This window comes from Panthera onca, chromosome C1 (genome assembly GCF_046562875.1).
Source record: "Panthera onca isolate mPanOnc1 chromosome C1, mPanOnc1 haplotype 2, whole genome shotgun sequence".
Classification (NCBI taxonomy): domain Eukaryota; kingdom Metazoa; phylum Chordata; class Mammalia; order Carnivora; family Felidae; genus Panthera; species Panthera onca.
Window position 1 is genome coordinate 194744007 of NC_138346.1, and position 26434 is coordinate 194770440.

The 26434-nt window shown below is 36.4% G+C and overlaps 1 protein-coding gene across 9 annotated transcripts in view; it reads left to right on the top strand.

The window, feature by feature from the left end:
* ZMYM6 (zinc finger MYM-type containing 6) overlaps positions 1 to 26434 on the top strand; it is a 42113-nt gene that overhangs the window by 11518 nt on the left and 4161 nt on the right. For 7 of the 9 annotated variants that reach the window (XM_060622167.3, XM_078452078.2, XM_060622172.3 and 4 more), the window contains 11 exons: positions 2571 to 2739; positions 4520 to 4711; positions 7579 to 7729; positions 8152 to 8267; positions 9336 to 9611; positions 9784 to 9934; positions 10519 to 10691; positions 11996 to 12143; positions 13583 to 13723; positions 14169 to 14209; positions 26259 to 26403. In XM_060622167.3, the coding sequence (XP_060478150.1) occupies positions 2571 to 2739; positions 4520 to 4711; positions 7579 to 7729; positions 8152 to 8267; positions 9336 to 9611; positions 9784 to 9934; positions 10519 to 10691; positions 11996 to 12143; positions 13583 to 13723; positions 14169 to 14209; positions 26259 to 26403 (1703 nt within the window). Of the gene's footprint in view, positions 1 to 1302; positions 1395 to 2570; positions 2740 to 4519; positions 4712 to 7578; positions 7730 to 8151; positions 8268 to 9335; positions 9612 to 9783; positions 9935 to 10518; positions 10692 to 11995; positions 12144 to 13582; positions 13724 to 14168; positions 14210 to 26258; positions 26404 to 26434 lie in introns of all 9 variants that reach the window. The other 2 variants (XM_081796439.1, XM_081796440.1) reach the window with 2 other exon arrangements.

Consider the following 26434-nt stretch of genomic DNA (forward strand, 5'->3'; position numbering starts at 1 on the left):
GTTAACTCTTTAGAAGATTAAAAAAAAATCTCTAAATGGCCACAAAATAATGTGTTTATTTCTTAAAAAAAGTTCTTTGAAGTTATTGCTTTATAGTCACACATAGATGCAGAGAGAGGAAGAAATAGTAACAAAGCCACATAAACTTCTTTCTCTACCTTAGTATGTTTGAAAAATTTGGCATGTTCTGCCTCTTCCCGTGGTAACATAGTTCTAAGAATGTATTGTGTTGTCCGAAGTGTTAATGTAGAGTGAAAAAAGTTAAGAGCTTATGGTGTAGATCATGCTCTATCCCTTACTAACTATATGATGTTGGGGCTAGATGTTTAATTTTTTTTAAGCCTCAGTTTCTTCATTGGTAAATAGTATCTACTTCCTCAGATTTTAATGAGACAATGTTAGCCTAGGGCTTAGCACATTATGTATCTTAACATATTATTTCTAGGCCCCTATTTTGTCTTTGGAGATCTACGACAGTTTCTTTATCTGTTTGGGGTGTTGCCCTTAAGTATCTAACAGTAGATCATGTTAAAATGAAAATCTCCAACTAAAAGGACAGAGGAATTTAAAAATATTTTACATAAATATTCAAATTTAGTTTTGTTCTAAAATGCCATTCTAATACCTTACTTAAACTCTTCTATAGCATTCTCATGAAACTGATCTAGAAGGGTAAGTTTAGTTTTCTGTTTTTAGATACTCCGTTTCAACATATCAAATATCAAAATAAAGTGAACTAAATTTTAAAGAACACAGCACAAGTTATACATCTAAATGCATATTTTTTAAAAATAGTTACTCTTGTCAGAGATGTTCTACCACAGCACTGCTCCTTTTCAAAAATTTTTTTGCTCTCTTGATTTGGCATTACGTTCAGAGCCTATGAAACTTTCCTTTAGACCAAGATAGGTGACAAATCTATCTTTAAACCATGGGTTTGATTTTTACAAATTGTCAGAAGTTGCTTGATGCCTTATCAGTTGACTACTGTAGACGATTAAACTGAGTCATACTGTTAAGCATGATATTTGACTATAACTTTGAAAAGTTGTTCTTAGAGTTATTGTAAATAAAGGATAAAGTAGAAGAATGTTGGAGCCATGTTTTTTGGAAGATGTATGGTTTTTCTAAGATTAAAGTTAAGGTGTAAGATTCATTTGGATGCATAAGGTTTAGAATGCATTTATATTCATGTGCACAGATTTCCATTAAAAAGTCATTCACTTTGGTTTACATATATGTATATTATACCACTGGCAGATTCACATTATTAAATAACATTCTTTATTGCTTTGTTTTTAGTAGAAAAATCACTATTCAAAATTAATAACTTCATCCGTGTGTAAGCATATCCACTTGGTTTCCAAGATTCACTGTCCTATTTTTAAGGTTAGGTGAGTTTTAGAAAATTAAAGTACTTTGTTGTTATTGTTATTCGTAAATAGTTTACTGTGAAACAGTTTTGTATAATAAAGGCACAGGATGGGAGGCAGAAGAGTGGAATGATGAACCACTGAATGTAGAATCAGACTGCCTAGAATTTGTATTCTGGCTTCATTGCTTACCAGCTTGTGACTTTGACAAGTTATTTAACCTTTCCGATTTGGTCTCCTCATCTGTAAAATGGCAATTATAATAATACTTATCTCACAGAATTTTTGTGAAGATTAAGTTGGATAATTTGAGTAAAGAGAATGATGTCTGGTACATAGCAATTACTCAGTACACATTACTGTATATAATATTATTGCCATTATATTCTTCGTGGCTTATACTAGTGCTTCTGATTACTGACCATTTCCTTTAGTTTTTTTATACTTGTCAGAAAATGGCAATACTCAGCTTTGTTTTTACCGTTAGTGCGTATTGCATCAATGGGCTCTTACAAAATAACTTGAGGAATCTTACAGAATGACTCAGTTATTTGTGTTCTTTCTGTCTTATTCTTATTTCCATCTGTCCTCTGCTACCAAACCTTAATAGTTCTTTTGTCCTCTGTTTCTTTGATCTCTTCAGTTATAGTTCAGTTTTATATATCATGCTTATTTTTTATATTAATCTTTGGTAGTTCATCTGTTTCCCAAATCTTGCATTTAAATTAAAAAACAAACAGACATGTCATTCTTTGTCTCTGCTGTTCCTACTCTTAGCAGCTGCTGGCTAGTAAGAGGACAAGGGTTTTGTGGTCAGGACTTGAGGGATGGCCACTTCTTCCATTGGCTCCAGTGGATGAAACTTGGTTGGAGCTGGAAGCCTCACGGCTTTTGTCATGAACATCTGGCTGAATATATTTTAAATATAATTTTCCCTCAACACATCTGTAAATTAGGTATCATAAACCCATTTTCTACATGAGGAAATTGAGAGAGTAATTACCTCACTCCTTGTCACTCAGCTAACTAACAGAACTAATCATCAAGCCCAGGTTTTCAGATGTCTTATCCCTGGCCAGCCATTTTCTAGCATGCAATAGCTGCCCTTAGTAAACATAGTTATTTTAGCTCACAAAGAGGAAGAAATTACAATTATGAAGAACATATTTCATTTTGCCTTTTGTTATTTATTTTTAGAGACATTTTAAATCCAAAGGATGTGATCACGACCCGTTTTGAAAATTCTAGCAAAGATTTCTGCAGCCAATCATGCCTTTCTTCTTATGAGCTAAAGAAGAAGCCTGTTGTTACCATATATACTAACAGCATTTCAACCAAGTGCAGCATGTGTCAGAAGAATGCTGATGTAAGTTACATTGTATCTTTCCTGGGATTCTGCTCAGAGATCAGAGATTTTTTTTCATTTAATATTTATTTACCATTCAATTTATAGCATTGTAGGGGAGAAATATATTGGGGAAAAAAATTTTCTCATTCTAAAAATTCTGAATTGAGTCAGGGATAGCAAAACACAAGGAATAGCAAAACGCACACATATGCGTACAAACACAAAAGAGTACTGTCTTGAAGTTAAAAAATACCAATTTAGGTATTTAGAAATGATAGGGTCTAGGAAGAAAGGGTGAGGACACATTAAAAGTAATTTATGCCAACTGTTTCTTTCCTGCGATAGCATTTATCTTCAGTTTGATACCCAACTGCACTCATATTGGAAACTTAGTGGAAACCACCTGGTGATTCTACTTTGAAGTTACAACCCATGTGTGACTAAGATGTTCTGAATATAAGCCTATTCATAAGTCCGATAAACTTTAGGAACTCTTTATATCTCTTCTTTTATATAAATTCTATCTCTACCTTGATGTACTTTGGTTGATCAAGAAAACAAAAGGCTAAGCAACAGATAGCTAACTTCTTTAAATGAGACAAAAAAAATGTTTTTACAATTACCACTATAAATAAGAAGTCTTTCTTTCAAATACCAAATCAGTTTCCTCAGCTGTACAACTATAATTTGATGGTTTTTACTCTTAGTACTTCACTTAAGTGATTTATAAATTTATCTACACAATAATAATAATTAAGTACCTTTCCTATTTTTTTCAGGATAAAAAACATTAAATGATGTGTTGAAGACACTACTAAAAATACTTCACATTTCAGTGATGGCCTCTGCATTAAAAATCTGTAGGAATTTTTCCAATTAACTTTCAGATATTTGCACAACCTCTCTGTTAAAAAAACAAAACAAAAAAACCATCTTTGAAATAATTTACATGAATGCTTTACATATCAAATATGGATTCACCAATCCCTGTTACCACAGTCATCAGTTTTAACAACTCTAAGTATGTTCTGTATTAGTTTTCTTGTTTATAAGGTATCAATAATAAGGAAACATTTTTAATATTACAGAATATTAATTATATCAGTTTCCCATCAACACGCTAGTCATTTAGTGATGATTATATTGGCCATTTCCATTGGTTGGCAGGAGGCTCTTCCATTAAAGGCTCCCATGGTTTCCACTCTAAAGTTTTCTTGCCAGACTTGGTTCATTTCAGCCTGAAAAATCACCTCTACTAGTTGGCCATCCTGCAGTTGGTCTTCTAATTTCTTAACATCTGGTTCCCCTTTAACCATACTCAACTTTTCATTTGTAATCTGTTCTGTATACTTTCTATATGCTGCATTTTTAGGCATTTGCTCAAGAACATCAAGAATGTTTTTTTTTTAATTTTTTTTGATGTTTATTTTTGACAGAGAGAGAGAGAAAGAGAGAGGGCATGCATGAGTGGGGGAGGGGCAGACAGAGAGAGGGAGACACAGAATCCGAAGCAGGCTCCAGGCTGAGCTGTCAGCACAGAGCCTGACGCGGGGCCCGAACTCACGGACTGCGAGATCGTGACTTGAGCCGAAGTCCGGTGCTCAACCGACTGAGCCACCCACGCGCCCCAAGAACATCAAGAATCTTTGTGTACAATATTCCTAGCCTCTTGTGTGGACTCTGACAGCCAATCCCACAAGGCTGGTGGTCTCCTTCAGCAAACCTGCCATGACCAGAGATCAGAGATTTTTAATTGGCTTTACTTATTTTGGATGTGTGTGTGTGTTTTATTTCCTAGATCCGATTTGAAGTTAAATATCAAAATGTGGTACATGGTCTTTGTAGTGATGCCTGTTTCTCAAAATTTCACTCCGCCAACAACCTCACCATGAACTGTTGTGAGAACTGTGGGGGCTACTGCTACAGCAGCTCTGGACCTTGCCGGTCCCAGAAGGTGTTTAGTTCAACAAGCGTCACAGCATATAAGCAGGTATAAAGGCCCGTCCGTCACTCCTTCCAGGATGGCTGTGCAGGGATGAGGTTAAAATAAACGAGTGGGCTCTTCCCATCAATTGATTTTGGGGTATGATTTCCCCTGCAGAAAAATGGGATAGGTCCTGGTGGTGTGTTGACTATAGTGAAATGATACACTAATGTACTTTCATGATTTTCTGTGAGTCAGAAATGTTTTATGATATATTGGTAAGTGGAGAAAGCTCCATATTATTTTAAATAAACTGTGGCCAACAGGCATAAGATATTAAAAATCAGTAGATCTAAAGCATATCTTCCTCTTTTTCCTTTTAGGAAAAAACAATACGTATTTAAAAAAAATTTTTTTTAATGTTTATTTATTTTGAGAGAGAGAGAGAGCCAGGGAGGGGAAGAGAGACAGGGAGAGAGAGAGAGAGAGAGAGAGAGAGAGAGAGAGAGTCCTAAGCAGGCTCTGCACTGTCAGTGCATAGCCCCATGTGGAGCTTGATCATCCCATGAACCATGAGATCATGCCCTGAGCGGAAACCAAGAGTTGGACGCTCAACCAACCGAGCCACCCAGGCACCCCTAGAAAATATTTTTTTTTAAATGTGTTTTGGGATGAATTGTAATTATTTTGGCAACATGCTTTATTCGACTACTTTACCTAATTTTTATTTGTTGTAATGAATAATAGATTCATTTGGTTACTAAATAGATATTTATGTTAATTATTACTGAATGAAGTCTTTAAAAAGTTATTTTTCTAAAAAAGCATAAATGATTAAATTTTTTCAGTTAGCAAGTTTGATTTATTTTTAATTCTTCCAAGTAGTTGGTGTTGGACATTGATCTGTGAGAAGTATCCCTTTTCAAGGAGTTACCACTTTTGGCATTTTGGTTACTGTTTTCACAAGAATAAAATCCGTGTTTTTTTTATATATGTGATCCAAAAATCTGTTGTTTCTAATTTTGTTGCTGGTATTATACTCTGTCAACTGTATAAGTGATATTCCTCTTTCCCCAGGAAGATTATATAGTGAAACTTCACAATTTATATTTTCTTGTCTTTTTTGGCAAAGATTTTTATTTATTTATTAATTTAATAAATTTAATAAATTTAATTTTTAAAAATTTACATCCAAATTAGCATATAGTGCAACAGTGATTTCAGGAGTAGATTCCTTAATGCCCCTTACCCATTTAGCCCATCCCCCTTCCCACAACCCCTCCAGTACCCTCTGTGTGTTCTTTATATTTATGAGTCTCTTAGGCTTTGTCCCCCTCCCTGTTTTTATATTATTTTGTTTCCCTTTCCTTATGTTCATCTGTTTTGTCTCTTAAAGTCTTCATGAGTGAAGTCATATGATATTTGTCTTTCTCTGACTGGCTAATTTCACTTAGCATAATACCCTCCGGTTCCAGCCACGTAGTTGCAAATGGCAAGATTTCATTCTTTTTGATTGCCGAGTTATACTCCATTGTGTGTGATATATATATATATATATCAATCACATCTTCTTTATCCATTCATCCATTGATGGACATTTAGGCTCTTTCCATACTTTGGCTATTGTCGATAGTGCTGCTATAAACATTGGGGTGCATGTGTCCCTCAGAAACAGCACACCTGTGTCCCGTGGATAAATGCCTAGTAGTGCAATTGCTGGGTCGTAGGGTAGTTCTATTTTTAGTTTTTTGAGGAACCTCCATCCTGTTTTCCAGAGTGGCTGCACCAGCTTGCAGTCCCAACAATTTGTATTTTCCTACTGTTTAATTCCCCATATAATTTCTTGTTGAGAGACTATGTTGTGTCAATGACAGTATAGTGTAATGGTTAGCCTGGATCTTTGGAGCGAGATGAAATGTTTAATCTCCCACTTTTCTGTTTATTTGTTAATTGAATTAAAATTAATTAATTAATTAATTTATTTTTTTATAAATTTTTTTTTTTTAACATTTATTTATTTTTGAGACAGAGAGAGATAGAGCATGAACAGGGGAGGGGCAGAGAGAGAGGGAGACACAGAATCCGAAACAGGCTCCAGGCTCTGAGCTGTCAGCACAGAGCCCGACGCGGGGCTCGAACTCACGGACTGCGAGATCATGACCTGAGCCGAAGTCAGCCGCTTAACCGACTGAGCCACCCAGGCGCCCCGAATTAAAATTAATTTAAACTTCTTGTTAATATAATTTTTAAAAGTATTTCAATATGTTGTTTGAAGGATTCCATGATACAGTATATATAAGTTAAATACAGAGTATTTAGTATAGGGCCTGGCTCCTGGTAAGCACTGAATTAAGTAATAATATTGGTAATTTGTATAAATGGTAGCCATCGTAATTATTGTTTCTTAAAATATGAGTAAAGTTACAGATACATTTTAGTGTAAAACTCAGCTTAAAAAACAGGTAGTTCTGTAAGATCTCCTAATTTACATTAAGCATCATTTCTGTTTCCTCCTGCTAAAGAGTCTTATTGATTATGTAACCTTAAAGGTGGTAGACAGTCTTATAGATTGATGTCCAAGACTATTGAGGATGGCCCTTTGGTTCATGGATTACCTGTTCATCTTAGATTATTTTTAATGAGAAAAGTGTATAACAAATACCAAATTCATTACCTTTAATGTGTTTTGTTGTTAATGTATGTGAGTGTAGTTACTCATTTTCTTCAGTTTACATTTCATTGTTGTCTGAAAGAACTTATTTTTCTCACATCCCAACTTCCCGAAAAATCTATAGTTAGAGTGGCCTCATAGTCCTCTGAGCTCAGATATTTTAATCAAAGGCAATCTTTATAGTTAGTTTTTCTTTTTTCTTTTCTTAAACAACGTGTGTGTTTGTGCTAGGTATCTAAATGTTATTTTATTTTCTTGGTAGAATTCAGCCCAAACTCCTCCATACGCCTTGGGGAAATCATTGAGGCCTTCAGCAGAAATGATTGAGACTACCAATGACTCAGGAAAAACCGAACTTTTCTGCTCTATTAATTGCTTATCTGCTTATAGAGTTAAGACAGTTATTTCTTCAGGTAATGTTTACATTTGATAAATTTATAGATTTAGTAACTATTAAAGAACAATGTAGCTGCTTTTGTTTCATTTTGTTACAAGTTGAATTTATCTGTGTGGTTAAATAAAGACCCAAAGTTTAGTTTCAAAGAACTGATTTGTAAGTGAAAATAGTTTTTCACTGGTTTGGTTGAGGCATTTATTTTGTAGTTCCATATGTGAAAAGAAAGAAATAAAAACCACACTTGTAAGTTCCAAGTTAGTTTTTGTGTAAGTGAAATTTAACTGAGATTAGTTAGAGTTAGCTTTACAGATTATTGTAAGGTTGCTTGATTTTGGTTTTGTATATTACTGAATATTTTTTAATCCCCCTAATACCCTTTTGGATCATGTGTTCATCTATGTAGCTTATTCATTGGTTTTTTTTGTTGTTGTTGCCAAGGTGTCCAGGTTTCATGTCATAGTTGTAAAACCTCAGCAATCCCTCAGTATCACCTAGCCATGTCCAATGGAACTATCTATAGCTTCTGCAGCTCCAGTTGTGTGGTGGCTTTCCAGGTATGATCTGAGGTAGTATTTTACCCCTAAGTGCTCTTAGGCATTGGGGAATGGCAATATGTGAACTGCTGAAGGTCCATATTTACAAAAGAGTAAATTCAAGTTAGAAAGAAAAAAATTCTGTTCAACTCTGGTCCCAGAAGTCATTTCTGCAAAATGTCTAAGCCAGGTATTGAGCCTCAGTGCCCTCTTCCTAAATTCAAGGTCCTTACCTAAACTGCCCTTCCCTCCTACTTTTGCCCTTGGCGCTATCCTTTTCAAAAGGATGGAAGCTAAGATAAGGTTCAGGTAGGTGGCACGGTGATGTGCTCATGTGTCCCTCTCATCATGGGCCAGATATGTATTGACTCCTGGCATGGAATCATAAGCCTCTGTTTTCTTGTCCCATTTGCTCCTCACTCTCTGAGAGATACACAGAGAAGGTAGAGTTTAGTGATCCCCTGGGGTGGCAAGGTGCCTGATGCAATGTCCCTGGCACCAGGAAGAAAGGGACTACTGGTGGTCACTGTACTCTTTTTTTTTTTTTTTTTTAATGTTTATTTATTTTTGACAGAGAGAGCATGAGTGGGGTAGGGGTAGAGAGAGAGGGGGAGCCATAGAATCCAAGGCAGGCTCCAGGCTCTGAGCTGTCAGTACAGAGCCCGACGTGGGGCCCGAACTCACAGACTGCAAGATCATGACCTGAGCCGAAGTCGGACGCTCAACTGACTGAGCCACCCAGGCGCCCCTCCACTGTACTCTTAATAGCCATCAGAGGCTGGGTGGTGATGGGAGTGCAGATGGAGGGGTATTTTGGGGGAAAAGAAGGGGCCTGCTCTAGTTTATTAGAGCTCTATATTAGAGGTGTTTGGAAAGCCTGAATTCAAGTTCTTAAACCTTTTTATGTTGCATTTCTCAGTCCTAATATTCTGGAAGTATGCCATTTAAACTCTTTCTGTGAACTACTTTATAAAATGTTAAAAAATATTTATAAAATGTTACAGGTAGTAGTTTATTAAAATGAGAAAATGAAAATTACTGAGTTGTTTCTCAGTTGCTAAAATCTTTGCCTTATTTGTGTTCGTTCAGAATGTATTTAACAAGCCAAAAGGAACAAACTCTTCAGCGGTGTCCCTGTCTCAGGGTCAAGTGGTTGTAAGCCCACCGGCTGGGTCATCAGTATCAGCTGGAGGAGGTAACACCTCTGCTGGTTCCCCTGCCTCCATCAGTGGTTCTCCTGCAGCCAGTTTCCGGCCTCTTGCGGCCCCATCCCAGCAAGTTGCTTTAACCCGGACACTTGTTAAACTCAAGTGTCAGCACTGTAACCATCTGTTTGCCACAAAACCAGAACTTCTGTTCTACAAGGTAAAGAGAAATTATGAAAGGGATTGAATTGTAAACATATCCATTAGCAGCATTTATCTTTTCATCTTTGACAGTCACTTCATTTGCTTTGAAATGAGAATGATTTCTTAAAGATAAAGCAACTGTTAATTAGGTCTTAATGACTTTTTTTTTTTTTTTTTAATCTCTGCAGGGTAGAATGTTTCTTTTTTGTGGCAAGACTTGTTCTGATGAATACAAAAAGAAAAATAAAGTTATGGCAATGTGTGATTACTGTAAACTGCAGAAAATTATAAAGGAGACTGTCCGATTCTCAGGGGTTGATAAGCCATTCTGTAGTGAAGGTAAAGAAAGCAAGCGGTTCAGCTTTGTCCACAGAGCTCGTGGTTGGTACAAAGTAGTTCATGCTGAGTTGGGCTATTCTACAATTAATTTTCAAGTAATTTTGTTTTATGAGGTATAATTTGAGGTTTTTTCTTTCTTGAGTTTATACTTAATTCATTTTATTTTTCATGCTTACTTCACTTTAAAGTCTTTTTAAATATTATAATAATCTCAAAGAAAAACTTGAGACAAATTTAAATATTATATTTGTGATTATGATTTGCCAAATTGTAGTGATTTTTAAAATTACAGTCATCTAAATAAATTGCTTAAAACTAAAAAAAAAAACTTTTGAAAGGTAATTGGGTCAATGGTATTAGGTTAGAGTGTAAAAAATCTCTTCATAAGTTTATCAGTGACTTGAGAGATCTTCCTGTTCTTGCACCCACTTGTAAAGAGGATACTTAAGCAATTACTGCTTCTTGGCTTAAGAAGCAAGCAAGAAACTAGCTTAGTTGGTGTCTGAGACTGTGGAAACTCACTTTACCTCCTTCAAGTTAATGTAAGTTTGATGTTTCTTCCTTTCAACCCTTCTGGTTCTCAGTTTGCAAATTCCTCTCTGCCCGTGACTTTGGAGAGCGCTGGGGGAATTACTGTAAGATGTGCAGTTACTGCTCACAGACATCCCCTAATTTGGTAGAAAATCGATTGGAAGGAAAGCTAGAAGAGTTCTGTTGTGAAGATTGCATGTCCAAATTTACAGTTTTGTTTTATCAGGTAAATGTAATACACCTTTTTGGTTTTCTGAAGTTAGTACAAATTATTTTCTTAAATACGTTCAGATCATGTGAAGTAAAATTTAGTGTTTAGAACTGGGTAAAATAAATTATGGGCTCCCAAAGCAAAATTCAGTTGAATATAAACATGAAATTTTGGTGGTAAAGAGCATATGATTTCTGGAGGCTTTGTTGTTGTTAGAGGGTATATTCCTTTTATTTTTCTTTTGCTTTCTCTTGAGGCACACGAACCTTATTTATCACTGAGTTCTTTCAAGTTGCCTTTAAGTTGCCTTTATAGTTATGTTGCCTTTAAGTGGCTGTCTCATTCAGAAGGTTACTCTGATGAATTTGAAGTCAGACCTTGTTCTTGCTTCATAGGTCAAATGACTGTGACTGACCTCCTTACCCACTTATTTTTTAAAAAATTATTTTTTTGGAAGGCTAACAATGAAAGCTACAATTAATTGAACCACTAATACAGGTCCAGTGCTTCATAAGTGTTATTGCATTTAATCCTCACTATAATCCTTAGAGGTAGGTGTGTTATTACCGGCTTATAAATAAGGAAAAGGAATAAGATCCAGGGAGGTTCAGTAGTGTATTCTTCAAGAAGCTGGTAGGTGATAGCTGGATAGCACCTATAACACGCCAGTGAAATCATCTGTTTGTCTCCCTACCCGCTAAAATACAATATTTTTGTTTGGGAGGTATGTCTTTATCATAATTATATGGCGCCTATCTCAGTGCTCAAGACAAAGAGTACCTAATTAAATAGTTGTTGAATGAATCAATGTCTTTACAACTCCAAAGTGCATATTCTTTCTACTACATGATGTCACTGCTTAACCTTTTAAAAATAGAGCCTATCTTTAGATTCCTTCATCAGTAATTTTGAAAATGGGAGATCAGTTTTTATATTCTGTAGATGGACATATGTATGTAAAGCAAATAAATATATATTTTAATATTTATTTATTTATTTTGAGAGAGAGTGTGCACAAGAGCAGGGGTGGGGCAGGGGGAGAAGGAGAGAGACAATCCCAAGCAGGCTTTGCACTGTCAGCAAGGAGCCCAACTCAGGGCTCCATCTCATGAACCGTGGACACTTTTCCGACTGAGCCACCCAGGCGCCCCAAGTATATGCATTTTTAACCAGAATATTTTAAGGTAGGAACCTTACATTTTGTGATTTCACCTGATTTACATATCCTGTTTTCATAGTGCCTTCTGGTTTTATGATTAATGTTATCTTTTCATTATTTTATGGTTTTAAGCCTATCCTGTCTTACATTTTTTTCTCAGATGGCCAAGTGTGATGGCTGTAAACGACAGGGTAAGCTAAGTGAGTCCATAAAATGGCGAGGAAACATCAAACATTTCTGTAACTTATTTTGTGTCTTGGAGTTTTGTCATCGACAAATTATGAATGACCCTCTTTCACAAAATAAAGGTAAAAATTAAACTTGGCTAATGGGATCTTTATGTCAGTGCTAGGATATACTGTTAGTACACACAGTTGTAAATAGCATCAAAATTTTATTGAATTCAAATCGCCTGGATGTCCTTAAATTTTCCTGTAAGAATTAAAAAAAAAATTTTTTTAATGCTTATTTATTTTTGAGAGAGACAGAGCATGAGCAGGGGAGGGTCAGAGAGAGAGGGAGACACAGAATCCGAAGCAGGCTCCAGTCTCCGAGCTGTCAGCACAGAGCCTGATACAGGGCTCAAACCCACAAACCATGAGATTTTGACCTGAGCCGAAGTCGGATGCTTAAATGACTGAGCCACCCAGATGTCCTTCTTGTAAGAATTCTTAAAAATTGCCCTTCAGGGAAAATCAATCCTGATGCTTTTTGCTATCATAATCAAACACACCAAGGAATCAATAAATGTATTTTATAGGAAAATTAGATTTGATTGCTTTTGGTTGATGTTATCTGTACATAAATAATTTCCACTAAGGGGCATATGTTATTCAGTTAATAAACTAGAAAAAAATAGAAAATCAGGGCAAACAGAAGGAGAGAATAGAAGTATGTTAATACAGTTGCTATGACTGGTGTAAGATTTGATCAAGAGTTTGATTGTAGCCAAGGAAAAAAGAACCAACACATTAATTATATCAGAAAAAATAAAGTAGACCAGTTTTTCATAGGTAGCAAAAATGTTTTTGGCTAAGAATAAAATAATTTTGCAAGTAGGAAAGCTAATATGGTCAAAATATCCAGATGAATAGTTACATGTGTGGCATGTTCTTAAAGTAGCTCCCTGAAGTAGTACTTCTCTGAATTAGGGTAAAAACATTTGATATTATGCTGTCTGATCAAAGCCTGGAGTGCTGTTGAATTGACAGAATCCATGTGCTTTGTCCTTACAGTCTGGCCCTTGTCTACCTTTGCAATTTTATTGATCATCATCTTAATCACATATGCCATGTGCCAATCTTTTATGTCATCATCCATTCCCTAAGACCAGTCAGGTCAGTGGTAGAATTTTTATTTTATAATATGTGTTGACAAACCAGCGGATGGGTAGCAAACTCACCAACTTCTTTATAAAAACTGTCATGTTAAATTTTTATTTGAAGCAAGCTTAGGTGGAGGAGTTTTAATATTCACTAATAGGAAAGGCCAGTTAATTCTAAAGCTAATACCTATATTTTTAAATAGCATTTGAAGTTTATAATTTTAGAAAATCAGGCTGTTTTTAAGTCCTAATGAATGTTAATCTGACCAGAGTCACTCTTTTTATAGAGTTACATTATAGAGAGTTAGATATTTGCACTGTTTCTTGGAAACTTAGTTGTCGAACAGGGTTTTGTATGTGTGTGTGTGTGTGTGTGTGTAACCCTTTTGTTTATACTAGGTCTTACCTTTTTGTTTTAATCAGTAAATATTTATAAGGCGCAAACTACTTCAATGGAGCTCCCTTCTACAAGGAAAAATACAACACCAGTTATAACCAGTGTGGTGTCATTGGCAAAAATACCTCCTGCCCAGCCCACAGGGAACACTAATAGTGTTTTAAAAGGTATGACTTGATGTAAAGGCATTTAATTAGACTATAGAGTTAAGTGTGTTGTCTAAGTAGCTCTTGTTAGTAATATTTACTTTTCTATTTCTGTGAGGAAACATGCCCCTTTTTCTCAGAGGGAAGTGGGTAGCAGGCAGATTGGCATGGATAGGGAAGGAAGAGGCGTGTACAATTTATTATTATTCTTTTAAACCTAAGTGATTTTAATATAGTTGCCTTTATCACCGGAGATTCTACTGTAGTAGGATGAAATTGGGGCCCAAGAATCCTTACCTTTCTCAGGCATCCCAGGTGATATTGATGCCCACTTGTCTTGGACCATTCTTTGAGAAATTCTGGACTAGACTCTGGCCCACCTTAGTGAGAGGAAAATAACTTGTTGGTCTCAGTGTTTACATCTGTATATTTTGGGGATAATAATGTGTGTGTTCATTTATAACAGGTGCAGTTAGTAAAGAGGCAACACAAAAAGTCATTGAAGATGTAAGTTTTATCGTTAATATTTTTCCTCATAATGCCACTTGGGTTTACTTTCATTTTGGATGTAGCGTTCTAATATGTATCTGAATGCATTTCGCTTAGTCTTCAAAAAAAAGTAGAGCATTATGCACTGATTTTGTTTCAGAATCTTAAAGTTACATTAATAAGAATGCATTTCTGATTTATTTTGTTGTGTTCTGGCTCCTGAATTTCTTTCTTTCTTTTTTTAAAAATTTTTTAAAATTTAAAAGTGAGAGAGAAAGAGCAGGAGCAGGGGAGAGGGCAGAAGGAGAGAGGGAAAGAATGTTAAGGAGGCTCCACACTCAGCGCAGAGCCCAGTGCAGGGCTTGATCCCATGAGCCTGGGATCATGACCTGAGCCGAAATCAAGAGACGCTCAACGAACTGAGCCACCTGGGCTCCCTGGCTCCTTAATTTCTTTAAATTCTTGTTAATTCCATCTGGCTGCTTATTTTTCTCTTTTACTACATTCAAGTATTTTTCTTTTAGACTGGAAAGTCTCTTGAAAAAGTTCAGTGTAGTGTTATTTTATGCATCTTCAAATTATGTGAAGCTGAAAATAGTGCAAAGTAAAAATACATTTAAGTTCCCACTTTATGTTTCCAATTTGAAGTATTGTGAAACTTTTTAAAATTAAAAAAAAATATTTTGAGGAAACACATAATTTCAAATCTGACTAGTTGAAAGGATTGCAAATTACCTCATTATTTTCCTATATCTTGTGTTAGCAGGAAACAAAATTCCCATCATCTTTTATCAATATCACATGAACCTAATGTATTGGATCTTGGGTTAATGTTTTTGGTGACTGTTTTTGGTAGCTGTCTTAACATTTGCTTTTGGTATAATTAAAGATATTTTTGTATGTCATATAACAGTGTCATTCAAGTTCATTAAGTAGTGGTGCTAGTGCTAAAAAACTGTACCCCAAATTCAGTATCTTTGGAACAGAAGTTAGATGTGATAAAACTCTGTGATAAAGGCCAGACCAGGATGTGATCCCCATGCTGTTCATTTAGGAGAGTGCAGCCTGCAGAATATTGAGATAATGCTCAAAAAAACAAAAGCAGCATCAAAGAAGATACATCGTTTAGTTCACACACACACTCTCACACACACACACACACACACACACACACACACACACACACACACACACACACACAATCTTATAACCAGGCAAGAATAATGGAGTAAATGGAAAAAGTCCTGGCAACGCAGCTGCAAGATCAGTGCTGCTGTAATGCCCCCCTAAGTTCAAGCCATTGCCTGTGCTAAGGCCTGAAGTAATTTTAATGATTTGAAAGGAGTTGAAAGTGAGACAAAAAAGTTCACTACAAGTCATGGCTGGCCTTCTAATTTTAAAGTTTTAAGAGTATAAAAATGAGCAGGCAAGCTATAGCTGCTAACCGAAGCTATCAAAACATTTCAGCTTTACCATAATCTAAAGAGGCTTTATCTTGAAAGACGACAGCCTCACACCTGATAAACAATCTGCGAAAGTGACAAAGAAGGTGAATTTGTGCAAGGTTGGTGAAGGGGATGTTGAAATTTCGCTTGGGTGGTTCTCCATGGAGTAATACAGGAAGACTTGCTAGAATTAGAAAAACAAAGGCAGCTGGAAGAGGGTCCCGGCACTTACTGGGCCTTCAGCACAGCAGCCAGCAGCGAAGTAACTGGCATATGCTTTTGACCATATTCCAGCAACAATTGCTATTATTAAAGAAAGTGATCCAAATGTGGATTGCTGTTTCATGGTGGCAAGGTGAAAGATGGACAGTGTGTCTGCATATCAAGAAATCCCCAGAGGCAAAGAAAATGAGAGCAAAAACCAGCCACATCAGATTCATTCTTTAGTAGAAATCTTCCAGGGACTCAGACCAGCCTTCCCCATGCTGTGGCGAGATAGCTTGTCCTAATTTGATACCTTTTAATTCTCCCTTTACTTGTGTTGTTAGAAGATGATAATGATAACTTTTACTCAATTATTTTCAGGCAGGATACTCAGTAGTTAATGCAATATCATTAAGTTAACTTTGTACTTATATTTGTATATTGTATATTATACATTAAGTTATATTTTAAAATTACATGATTAATAAATTGCTATAACAGAATGAATAATTCTCTTCTTAAGCACATAACTGTATAATTAATAAGGGTATTAATAGACTAGGTTTTATACTAATGTTATTAGTATATATTATAAAAATATTCTATATTGGTTGCAAATTTATGTATCCTGAGAATGCATCCTTTTTCTATATATGGGACAGTTAGTTTTGAATTATTCTGCGTTTTCAAGAATACATCCCTCATTTAAATAGGACTGCCCTATGTATTTTTTCTCTATGTGGAGTACCTCTATAATTCACCAGTCATTTAAACTGTATTATAGAATAGCTCTGATTAATGTTTTCAGTTTAGTCAATACAAAGTATATGTAGTACTCTTAAAATTTAAAAAAACTGAAAGTTTTAGAATCTTTTCTTTGTTTCTCTCAGACTTTAGTTTGACTCCTTCAAGTTATTTAAATAGTCTTAAATTTTAGGGGAAGGTGAGATATAGAAAAGGACAAAGAAGAAAATCTGCACAAGTCAGGGCTCCTGTGTGGCTCAGTCAATTGAGCGTCCAGCTCTTGATTTCGGCTCAGGTCATGATCCCATGCGTCATGGGTTGAGCCTTGCATCAGCCTCCATGCTGACAGTGTGGGCCTTGCTTGGGATTCTCTCTCTCTCTTTCTCTCTCACCCCATCCGTGCTGTCACACACTCTCTCAAGATAAACTTAAAAAAAATGTGCACAAGTCAGCAGACTTTCTAGGTAGTAATGTTTTGACTAAACTTGCCATACAGACTGTTGCAACTCCTCATCTCTGCTGTTGTGCAGAAGTAACCATAGACAATCCATAAATGAGTAAGTGGCTGCATTCCAATAAAATTTTATTTACAAAACCAGGTGGTAGGCTGGGCTTGGTCCACTCCAAACTTTGCTAACTCCTGCTCTACTGTATTCTCACCATTGAGAATTAACCATTGTTAGATTGGGCTTACTTGCTTAGTTTTAGTCTATCTTTTTTTTTCTTTTTCTTTTAAAACTTATGTTTTTTTTCTTAAATTGAAGTATAATTGACATACAGTATCCTATTAGTTTCAGGAGTACATCAGTACATCAGTGATTTGATATTTTTATACATTGTAAAATGATTCCCACAGTAAGTTGTAGTTACCATCTGTCACCATACAAAGTTATTACATTTTTATTGATTTTGTTCCTTGTGTTGTACATTACATCCCCATGGTTTATTTTTCTTATAACTGGAAGTTTGTACCTCCTAATCCCCTTCACCTGTTTTGCCTGTCCCTCCTTCCCCCTCCCCCCCTCCCCCAAATCTCTCCCTTTCTCTGATAACCAGAAATTCTATCTAGGAATCTGTTTCTGTTTTGTTTGCTCATTTGTTTTGTTTTTTAGATTCCACATACAAGTGAAATCATATGGTGTTTGTCTTTTTGCGTTTGACTTATTTTAGTGCACATAATACACTCTGGGTCCATCTATGTTGTTGCAAATTTCATTCTTTTTTATGGCTGAGTTATATTCCAGTGTGTGTGTGTGTGTGTGTGTGTGTGTGCGCACACGTGTGCGCACGTGTGTGCATCATACTTCTTTATCCATCCATCAGTGAATACCTAGGTTGCTTCCGTATCTTGACTATTGTAAATAATGCTGCAGTGAACATCGGGGTGTATGTATCTCTCCACTTTGGTGTTTTGGTTTTCTTTGGATGCATTCCTAGAAGTTGAATTGCTGGATCATATGGGAATTCTATTTTTAACTTTTTGAGGAAACTCCATACTGTTTTCATACTATTTTCTACAGTGGCTGCACCAATATACATTCTCACTAGCAGTGCATGAGGGTTTTTTTCTATATCCATGCCAACACTTGTCATTTTTTTGTCTTTTTTATAATATCTAATCTGACAGGTTTGAGGTGATGAATCATTGTGGTTTTTGATTTGCATTTCCCTGATGATTAGTGATGTGATCATCTTTTCATATACCTGTTGACCATCTATATGTCTTCTTTGAAAAAATGCTTATTCAAGTTCTCTGCCCATTTTTTAATTGGGTTATTTTTTTTATATTAAGTTGTATAAGTTCTTCCTATATTTTGGATATTCCCTTATCAGATGCATGAATTGCAAATATCTTCTCGCATTCAGTAGATTGCCTTTTCACTTTGTTGATCATTTCGTTCTCTATGTAGAAGTTTTTTAGTTTGATGTAATTCCATTTATTTATTTTAGCTTTTGTTGCCCTTGCCTGAGGAGATTGGTCCAAAAAAATGTTGCTGATACTTATGTCAGATAGCTAATTGCCGGGGTACCTGGGTGGCTCAGTGGGTTAAGCATGCAACTCTTGGTTTTGGCTCAGGTCATGATCTCACAGTTTTGTGGGTTCGAGCCCCGAGTTGAGCTCTGCACTGGCAGCGTGAAGCCTGCTTGGGATTCTCTCTCTGCCCCTCCCCCACTCATGCTGTCTCTGTCTCTCAAAATAAATTAATTAGTTTAAAAAATGAAAAATAGTTAATTACCTATGTTTTCTTCAAGGCGTTTTATAGTTTCAACTCTTACTCAACATGTGGTGTAAGATAGTGGTCCAGTTTCATTCTTTTACAGGTAGTTGTTGGGTTTTTCCCTTATTGAAGAGATTGTCTTTTACCCACTGTATATTTTTGTCTCCTTTGTCATAGATTGACCATATATGAATGGGTTTATTTCTTGGTTCTCTGTTCTATTCCATTGATCTCCATGTCTGTTTTCCAGCCAGTACCATACTGTTGTGGTTACTATTGCTTTGTAGTTTGAAATCAGGGAGTGCGTGATACTTCAGTTTTGTTTTTCTTTCTCAAGATTTCTTTGGCTATTCAGGGTCTTTGTGGTTCCATACAAATTTTAAGATTCTGTGTTCTAGTTCTATGAGAAATGTTGTTGGTATTTTGATGGGAATTGAATTGAATCTATAGATTCCTTTGGGTAGTGTGGACATTTTAACAATATTAATTCTTCTAGTCTATGAGCATGGTATTGCTTTCCATTTATTTGTATCTCCTTCAGTTTCTTTCATCAGTGTCTTATAGTTTTCAGAGTACAGATCTTTCATCTCTGGTTAAATTTATTTGTAGGTATTTTGTTCTTTTTGATGCAATTGTGAGTGGGATTGTTTTTTAAGTTTCTCTTTCTAATAGTTCTTCATTAGTGTGTAGAAATGCAACTGATTTCTGTCTGTTAATTTTGTATTCTGTGGCTTTACTGAATTCATTTCTTATTAGTTCATTGACTGCTGGATAGTGTTGTATGAAAGTAATGCATTTTATTTATCCATTGCTTTGTTGATGAACATTAGGTTGCTTCCAGGTCTTGACTATTAAAACAATCTCTGCTACAATCAACATCTTTGTATACATCTCCTTGTGCACGTGTGCTGGTGGTGTTTGTCTGGTGTAGATATGGAAGAGTAGAATTTTGAATTCAAAGAGTATTTGCATTTTTGTTTTCAAAATGTCTGTTTCAGTTTTTATTCCTACCAGGAGATTATGATTATACTCATTTCCCACAGCCTTGCTATCATTTAATGTTGTCAGATTTAAACATTTTTTGTCAGTCTATTAGTAATACCTTATTTTATTTTGCATATCACTGATAACTAGCAATTTTGCTTATATGTCTGTATTTTTGAACATTTGAATTTTCTTTTCATTTCCTGTTCTTAATTTTTCCCCATTTTTGTGTGGAATTACCTTTTCCTTATTGATTTATAGAATCTCGTTATATATTCTGGATTTGCCCCACCTCTTTCTGCTCATTTTCACTGACACAAAAAACATGCAGTAATACTTAATATCTATGAAAAATATTTTAACACCAGAGCCCTCCAGCTATTGTCCTATTTCTCTACTCCATTTTAGAAAAACTCTAAGGGTGGCCTCAACTTACTGCCTTACTCCCTTATCTGTTATCTTTCCTTAGGGCACTTAAGTCAGGCTTTGCACCATGCCATTGAAACTGCTCTTGTCAGGGTGCCTGGGTGGCTCAGCTGGTTAAGACTTTGGCTGAGGTCATGATATTGCGGTTCATGCGTTGGAGACCTGCGTTGGGCTCTGTGCTGACAGCTCAGGGCTGGAGCCTTCTTCAGATTCTGTGTCTCCCCCCTCTCTCTGCTCCTTCCCTACTGTGCTCTGTCTCTCTCTCAAAAATAAACAAACACTGGTGGCGGGGGGGGGGGGGGGGGGGGGGGGGGGGCGGGGCAGAAATTGCTCTTGTCAAGGCCACCATGAACCTTTAGTTTTGCAAGTCCAGTGGTCAATTTTCAGTTCTCATTTAACCTATCCTTTCAGTAACATTTGATACAGTTGCTCTCCCTTTCTTCTTCAAATACCTTCTTCAACTTCTAGGTCAACATACTTGTCTTTTTTCTCAATCTTCCTGGGGACTCAGTACAGTCCTGTGGTTTTTAAACACCCCCTAGATGGTGGCTTATTCCCAGATTTATTTCTCTTGCCATGACCTCTGAGCTCCAGATTCATATATCCAGTTGCCTACTTGACATATACACTTAGATGATTAATGGCCATCTCAAATAATATGTCTAAATCAGAACCCTTTTATTCCACCCCAGACTTCCTCTCTAGTGTTCCTTACTTCTTAACATTCCTGCTGCTACCTTCTTTGTCTGAGGCACCATCGTCTTTTCTCTGATTCATTGCAGTGACCTCCTACCTGTCTTCCTGCTTGCATTCTTGCCCTTTGCATTTTTTTTCTCCACATTGTTAGCAGAATGATTTTAAATCAGATTGTGTCACTCCACTGCTTAAAAATCTTCAATGAAATTCTGTAAAAGAAGAATAAAGAAGGGGGAAGAGGAAGAGCTAGTTTCCAAAATTATAGTAGAACTGTAAATTTTATGAAGCTAGAAAGATAAAACAATTGATACTGAAGCCATGAACTCAATAGAAGTCCAGAAATAGACCTAAATATGTATGTAGATTTAGAAATAATAAAGATAGCACTTCAGATCAGTAGGGGAAACTTATTCAATAAACAGCATTGTGACAACTGAGCATACATATGGAAAAAAATAAATTGGATTTCTACCTTACAAGTTACACCAAAATGAAGTCCACATGGAGAAAAGATTTAAATGTAAAAAAATAATAAAGTAGTAGGGAAGAATACAGGAAAGAATTTTAATAAACAAGTGGAGAAAGTCTTTCTTTTTTTTTTTAATTTTTTTAACGTTTATTTTATTTTTGAGACAGAGACAGATCATGAATGGGGGAGGGGCAGAGAGAGAGGGAGACACAGAATCGGAAACAGGCTCCGGGCTCTGAGCCATCAGCCCAGAGCCCGACGCGGGGCTCAAACTCACGGACCCTGAGATTGCGACCTGAGCTGAAGTCGGACACTTAACCGACTGAGCCACCCAGGCGCCCCAAGTCTTTCTAAATATGTCACAAAACTCAGAAGCCATAAAGAGTTGTTATGGAAATTCAGCTACATTTCAAAGTCAGAAGACATGAAAAAAAATTAAAAGGTTGCAATTCATGTCATAAAAAGCCAGTTTTTCCATATGTAAAGAGCTTCTATAAATCAATAAAAAGACCCAGCACCCAGTAGAAAAATGGGCAACAAAATCTGATCCATCAGACTAGTAAATAAAAATTATTCTTAAAAAAAATTTTTTTAATGTTTATTTATATTTGAGAGAGAGAAAGAGACAGAGGGCAAATGGGGGAGGGACAGAGAGAGGGAGGCCGAATCTGAAGCAGGCTCCAGGCTCTGAGCTGTCAGCACAGAGCCTGACGTGGAACTTGAACTCACGAACCATGAGATCATGACCTGAGCCGAAGTCAGATGCTTAACCAACTGAGCCACCCAGGTGCCCTGGAAATAAAAATTATTTTTAAACATATGCAAAGATATTCAACTTTAAAATTAGAGAAATTCCAACTTTATCAGATTGGCAACAATAAAAATAATGGATAACACTGTTAAGGCATTTTTACATGTTGACAATTGCAGTTGGTAAAACTGCTACAGAGAGCAATTTAGTAAAACTTGTTAAAATTTAAAATGTAAATACCATATTACCAAGGAACTCCATTTTTAGGAATTTATCCTTCAGATATATTTTGCACATTTATAAATTGAAGTATGTACGGGGATGATTTCAGCATTGTTTGTAGTAGCAAAGGCTTGAAAACAGCCACATTGTTTGATCAATAGTCAGGGCCATTGTGAGTTCATTCTCAGTTACTGTGTGAACTAGAAAAAAAAAAAAAAAAATAGGCCTACATGGGTAGAACCTGAAATATACCCCTCTCCTAGCTCATACTTAGTCATGTGGTCTGGTGAGTGGAATTCCCTGCCCAAGCATATACAGCAGCTCTTTGGGGACTATAGTTAAAATAAGTACACTATATCCATTACAGTAGAATACTCTGCACTTAAAAAGAATGTGGTAACTATATATGTACAGACATAGAGTAGTATACAATAAATGAAAAAGGCCAAATGGTATAGCAAACTGCCATTTGTGTTTTAAACACACATACACACACACACACACACACACACCACCACCACCACCACCACATACCTATACATATGTATAGAAAGCCCTGGAAGGCAGCCAATGAATAGATAATAGTGGTTGCCTCTAAGGAGAACTGAACGACTAAGGCAGAATTTAAGAGGGAAATTAGTATATTTTTATGTTTGATATTAAAGTCTTTGAATTTTATGTCACATGTTACATTACTCATTCAAAAAATTATGCATATAAGTTTTTAAAGCATTTTTTTAAATGTTTATTTATTTTTTAGAGAAAGAGTGTGAGCAGGGGAGAGGCAGAGAGGGAGACAGAGGTTCTGAAGCAGGCTCCTGTGCTGACAGCAGAGAGCCTGATGTGGGGCTCGAACTCCTGAACTGTGAGATCATGACCTGTGCCGTCAGGTGCTTAACCAACTGAGCCACCCAGGTGTCCCCCCCACCCCCTTCTTTTTTAACTTTATAGAATTTTTTTTTAAAGCTAAAGGAAAACAGGGCACAAGATAGGAGTAGATAGTTCACAGAAGAGGAAACACTAATAATGCTTAAGCATGCAAAATACCTAACCACACTACTGTTAGATAATTTTTCATTTATTGAGAAATAACAAAAAGTTTCATAAATACCATATTAACTGGAGTGTTGGGAAACGGGCTCACATACATTGCTGAAGGTCATATAATATGACATAGAGTGCTTCTGTGGAAAGCAGTGTGACTGTACCAACATAATTAAAGTCTTCTGACCCACCAAACCACAACTTAGAATACCTTATTCTATAAATATACTAGCATGTGTAGAATTAATTTATATGTAGGGGTATTTATTAAAGCATTGTTTGGGGCGCCTGGGTGGCTCAGTCAGTTAAGTGTCCAACTTCAGCTCAGGTCATGATCTCATGGTTCGTGGGTTCGAGCCCCGTATCAAGCTCTGTGCTGAACACTTGCTCAGAGCCTGGAGCCTGCTTCAGATTCTGTGTTTTCTTCTTTTTCTGTCCCTCTGCTTGCGCTATGTCTCACTCTGTCTCTCAAAAATAAATAAATGTAATAAAAAAAAAGCCTTGTTTGTAATAGCAAATGTTTTTAACATTCAGTTTTCAGTAGCAGAGACTCTTCAGATTACCTATGATACATTCAATGTATAAAGCTGTTATTAGGGTGGCTTTATACAAAGTTATGTAAATATACCTCTAAGATAGCTCGCTAATAGGTACAGTACAAGGTGCTAGAGCCTTGCTAATAATATGCCACCAATTTGTAGTCAGAAGCAACTTATTTAATTACATAGACCACCTTTAGAAGGATGTGTAAGAAACTAGGAGGGCACCTGAGTAGCTCAGTCAGTTAAGTGTCTGACTCTTGATCTTGGCTCAGGTCATGATCTCATAGTGTGTGGGTTTGAGCCCTGCATCAAGCTTCACACTGACAGTGTGGAGCCTGCTTGGGATTCTCTCTCTCTCTGCCTCTCTCTGCGCCTCTCCTGCTCACACATGTGCTTTCTGTCTCTCAAATTAATAAACTTCAAAAACAAAACTGGGAACCTTGTATTCAAGGTTGAGTCTGGACAGGGGGTAGATGGGTGGAAAACTTACTTTTCATGTAAATACTTTTATACCTTTTGTATTATTACAGAATTCAAAATTATTACATCCATTGCTTATTTAAAAAGTAAATTTAAATATAATCTGCAGTGCATTCCATCATATTTAAAATACAATCCTAATTTCTTACTGTTTTTGAATCTAAGACCTTCAAGATCCTATACAATTTGGCTTCTGCCAGCCTCTTCAAACATTTCATTCTAGCCCCTGCTTACTTTATTTCAACCTTGTTCTTGTTGATGTTCCTAAAGCATGCTAGACTTTCCCATTTCAGGGCTTTTGCATCTGTAATCCCACTGCCTGGAGTCCTCTGACTTCAGGCCTTTGTGTGGTTTGTTCTTTTGAGTTGAGTATTCAGAAGATCTCTGCTCAAATATTTACTCTAAAAATACACTTTCTCCACACCATCACTCTCCATTCCCTTACCCTGCTTTCTTTCATAGCACTCGTCACTACCTGGAATTATACAATATATATTTGCTTTACTTGTTTATCTTCTGTGTCTCCCTGTGGGATGTAAAGCCCATAAAGGCAGGACTTTCTTTCTCTTTTTTTTTTTGCTGTATCCCCAGGGCTTAGAACAGTGCCTGAGTTACAGTAAACATTCCGTAAATACTTGTTGAGTGAAAAACATGTTTTATTTATGAAAAAAATTTTTTTAAATTTTTATTTATTTTTTGAGAGGGAGAGAGAGAGAGCGAGCAGGGAAGGGGCAGAGAGAGAGAGAGGGAGACACAGAATCTGAAGCAGGCTCCAGGCTCGGAGCTACCAATGTAGAGCCTGATGTGGGGCTTGAACTCATGAACTGTGAGATCATGACCTGAGCTGAAGTCGGACACTTAACCACTTAACCGACTGAGCCACCCAGGCACTCCAGCAAACATCTTTTAAATACATTTTCTCTCTCTCTTTCTCCCTTTAGGATGTTTTACTCTTATTTTTGAGAGAGAGAGAGTGAGAGCAGGGGAGGGCAGAGAGAGAGGGAGACACAGAATCGGAAGCAGGCTCCAGGCTCTGAGCTGTCAGCACAGAGCCTGATGTGGGGCTCAAACCCACAAACTGTGAGATCATGACCCGAGCTGAAGTCGGATGCTTAACAGACTGAGCCACCCAGGTGCCCCTTAAATACATTCTCTAACTCTGTTGCTTACTCTTCAGCTTTGTTTTATAAAGACCTTTATTTACAAAAAAAAAAAAAAATTCAAGATAGTCAAATGTATTAGTCGTTTCTATTTTGTCTATAATTCTTGTGTTTCTTTTAAGAATACCTCCTCTTTGTTCTGGTCATTTGAAAGTTCTCCAGTGATTTAATTTATTTTATTTTTTGTTTTGTTTTATTTATTTTTTAAATACTTTATTTTTAAGTTATCTCTCGTCCCAGCGTGGGGCTTGAACTCACAACCCCGAGATCAAGAGTCTCTGCTGACTGAGCCAGCTAGCCACTCCCTCTCCAGTGATGTTAAAGTTTCATTTTTTTCATGTTGAGGTCTTAAATCAATACGGAATATATTTTGCATAAAGTCTGAGTTGGATCTAATTTTTCTGAATAGCCAATTGTCTTAATCAGTAAAGATTGTTTTTATTGTGTTGATTGTCCTTACTATAGGCAGAGTATTTTTAAAAAATTAATGAATGGAACTGACACTAATTAGAAGATTTAGGAATTAGTGTATATTTTCCAAAGTAGCTTCTTTATTGCAACTACTCTTTCACAGGAATTCTGTTTCTTTTACTATGTGCCAACTTTCAATTGATAGCGATTCTGGTCCGTGTTAAGGTACTAAAAAACATGTTTTTGGTTTCTGAATTTGCTTTTAACTAGGGAAGCACACAGATAGATGCCACAAAACTTCTATCTTCCCAGTCTTCCAAGCTTTTAAAGAACAAAGCAGTATTGTGCAAGCCTGTCACACAGACCAAGGCCACCTCTTGCAAACCACATACACAACACAAGGAATGTCAGACAGGTATGTACCCTTGTGCTCTGCTTATGTGGAA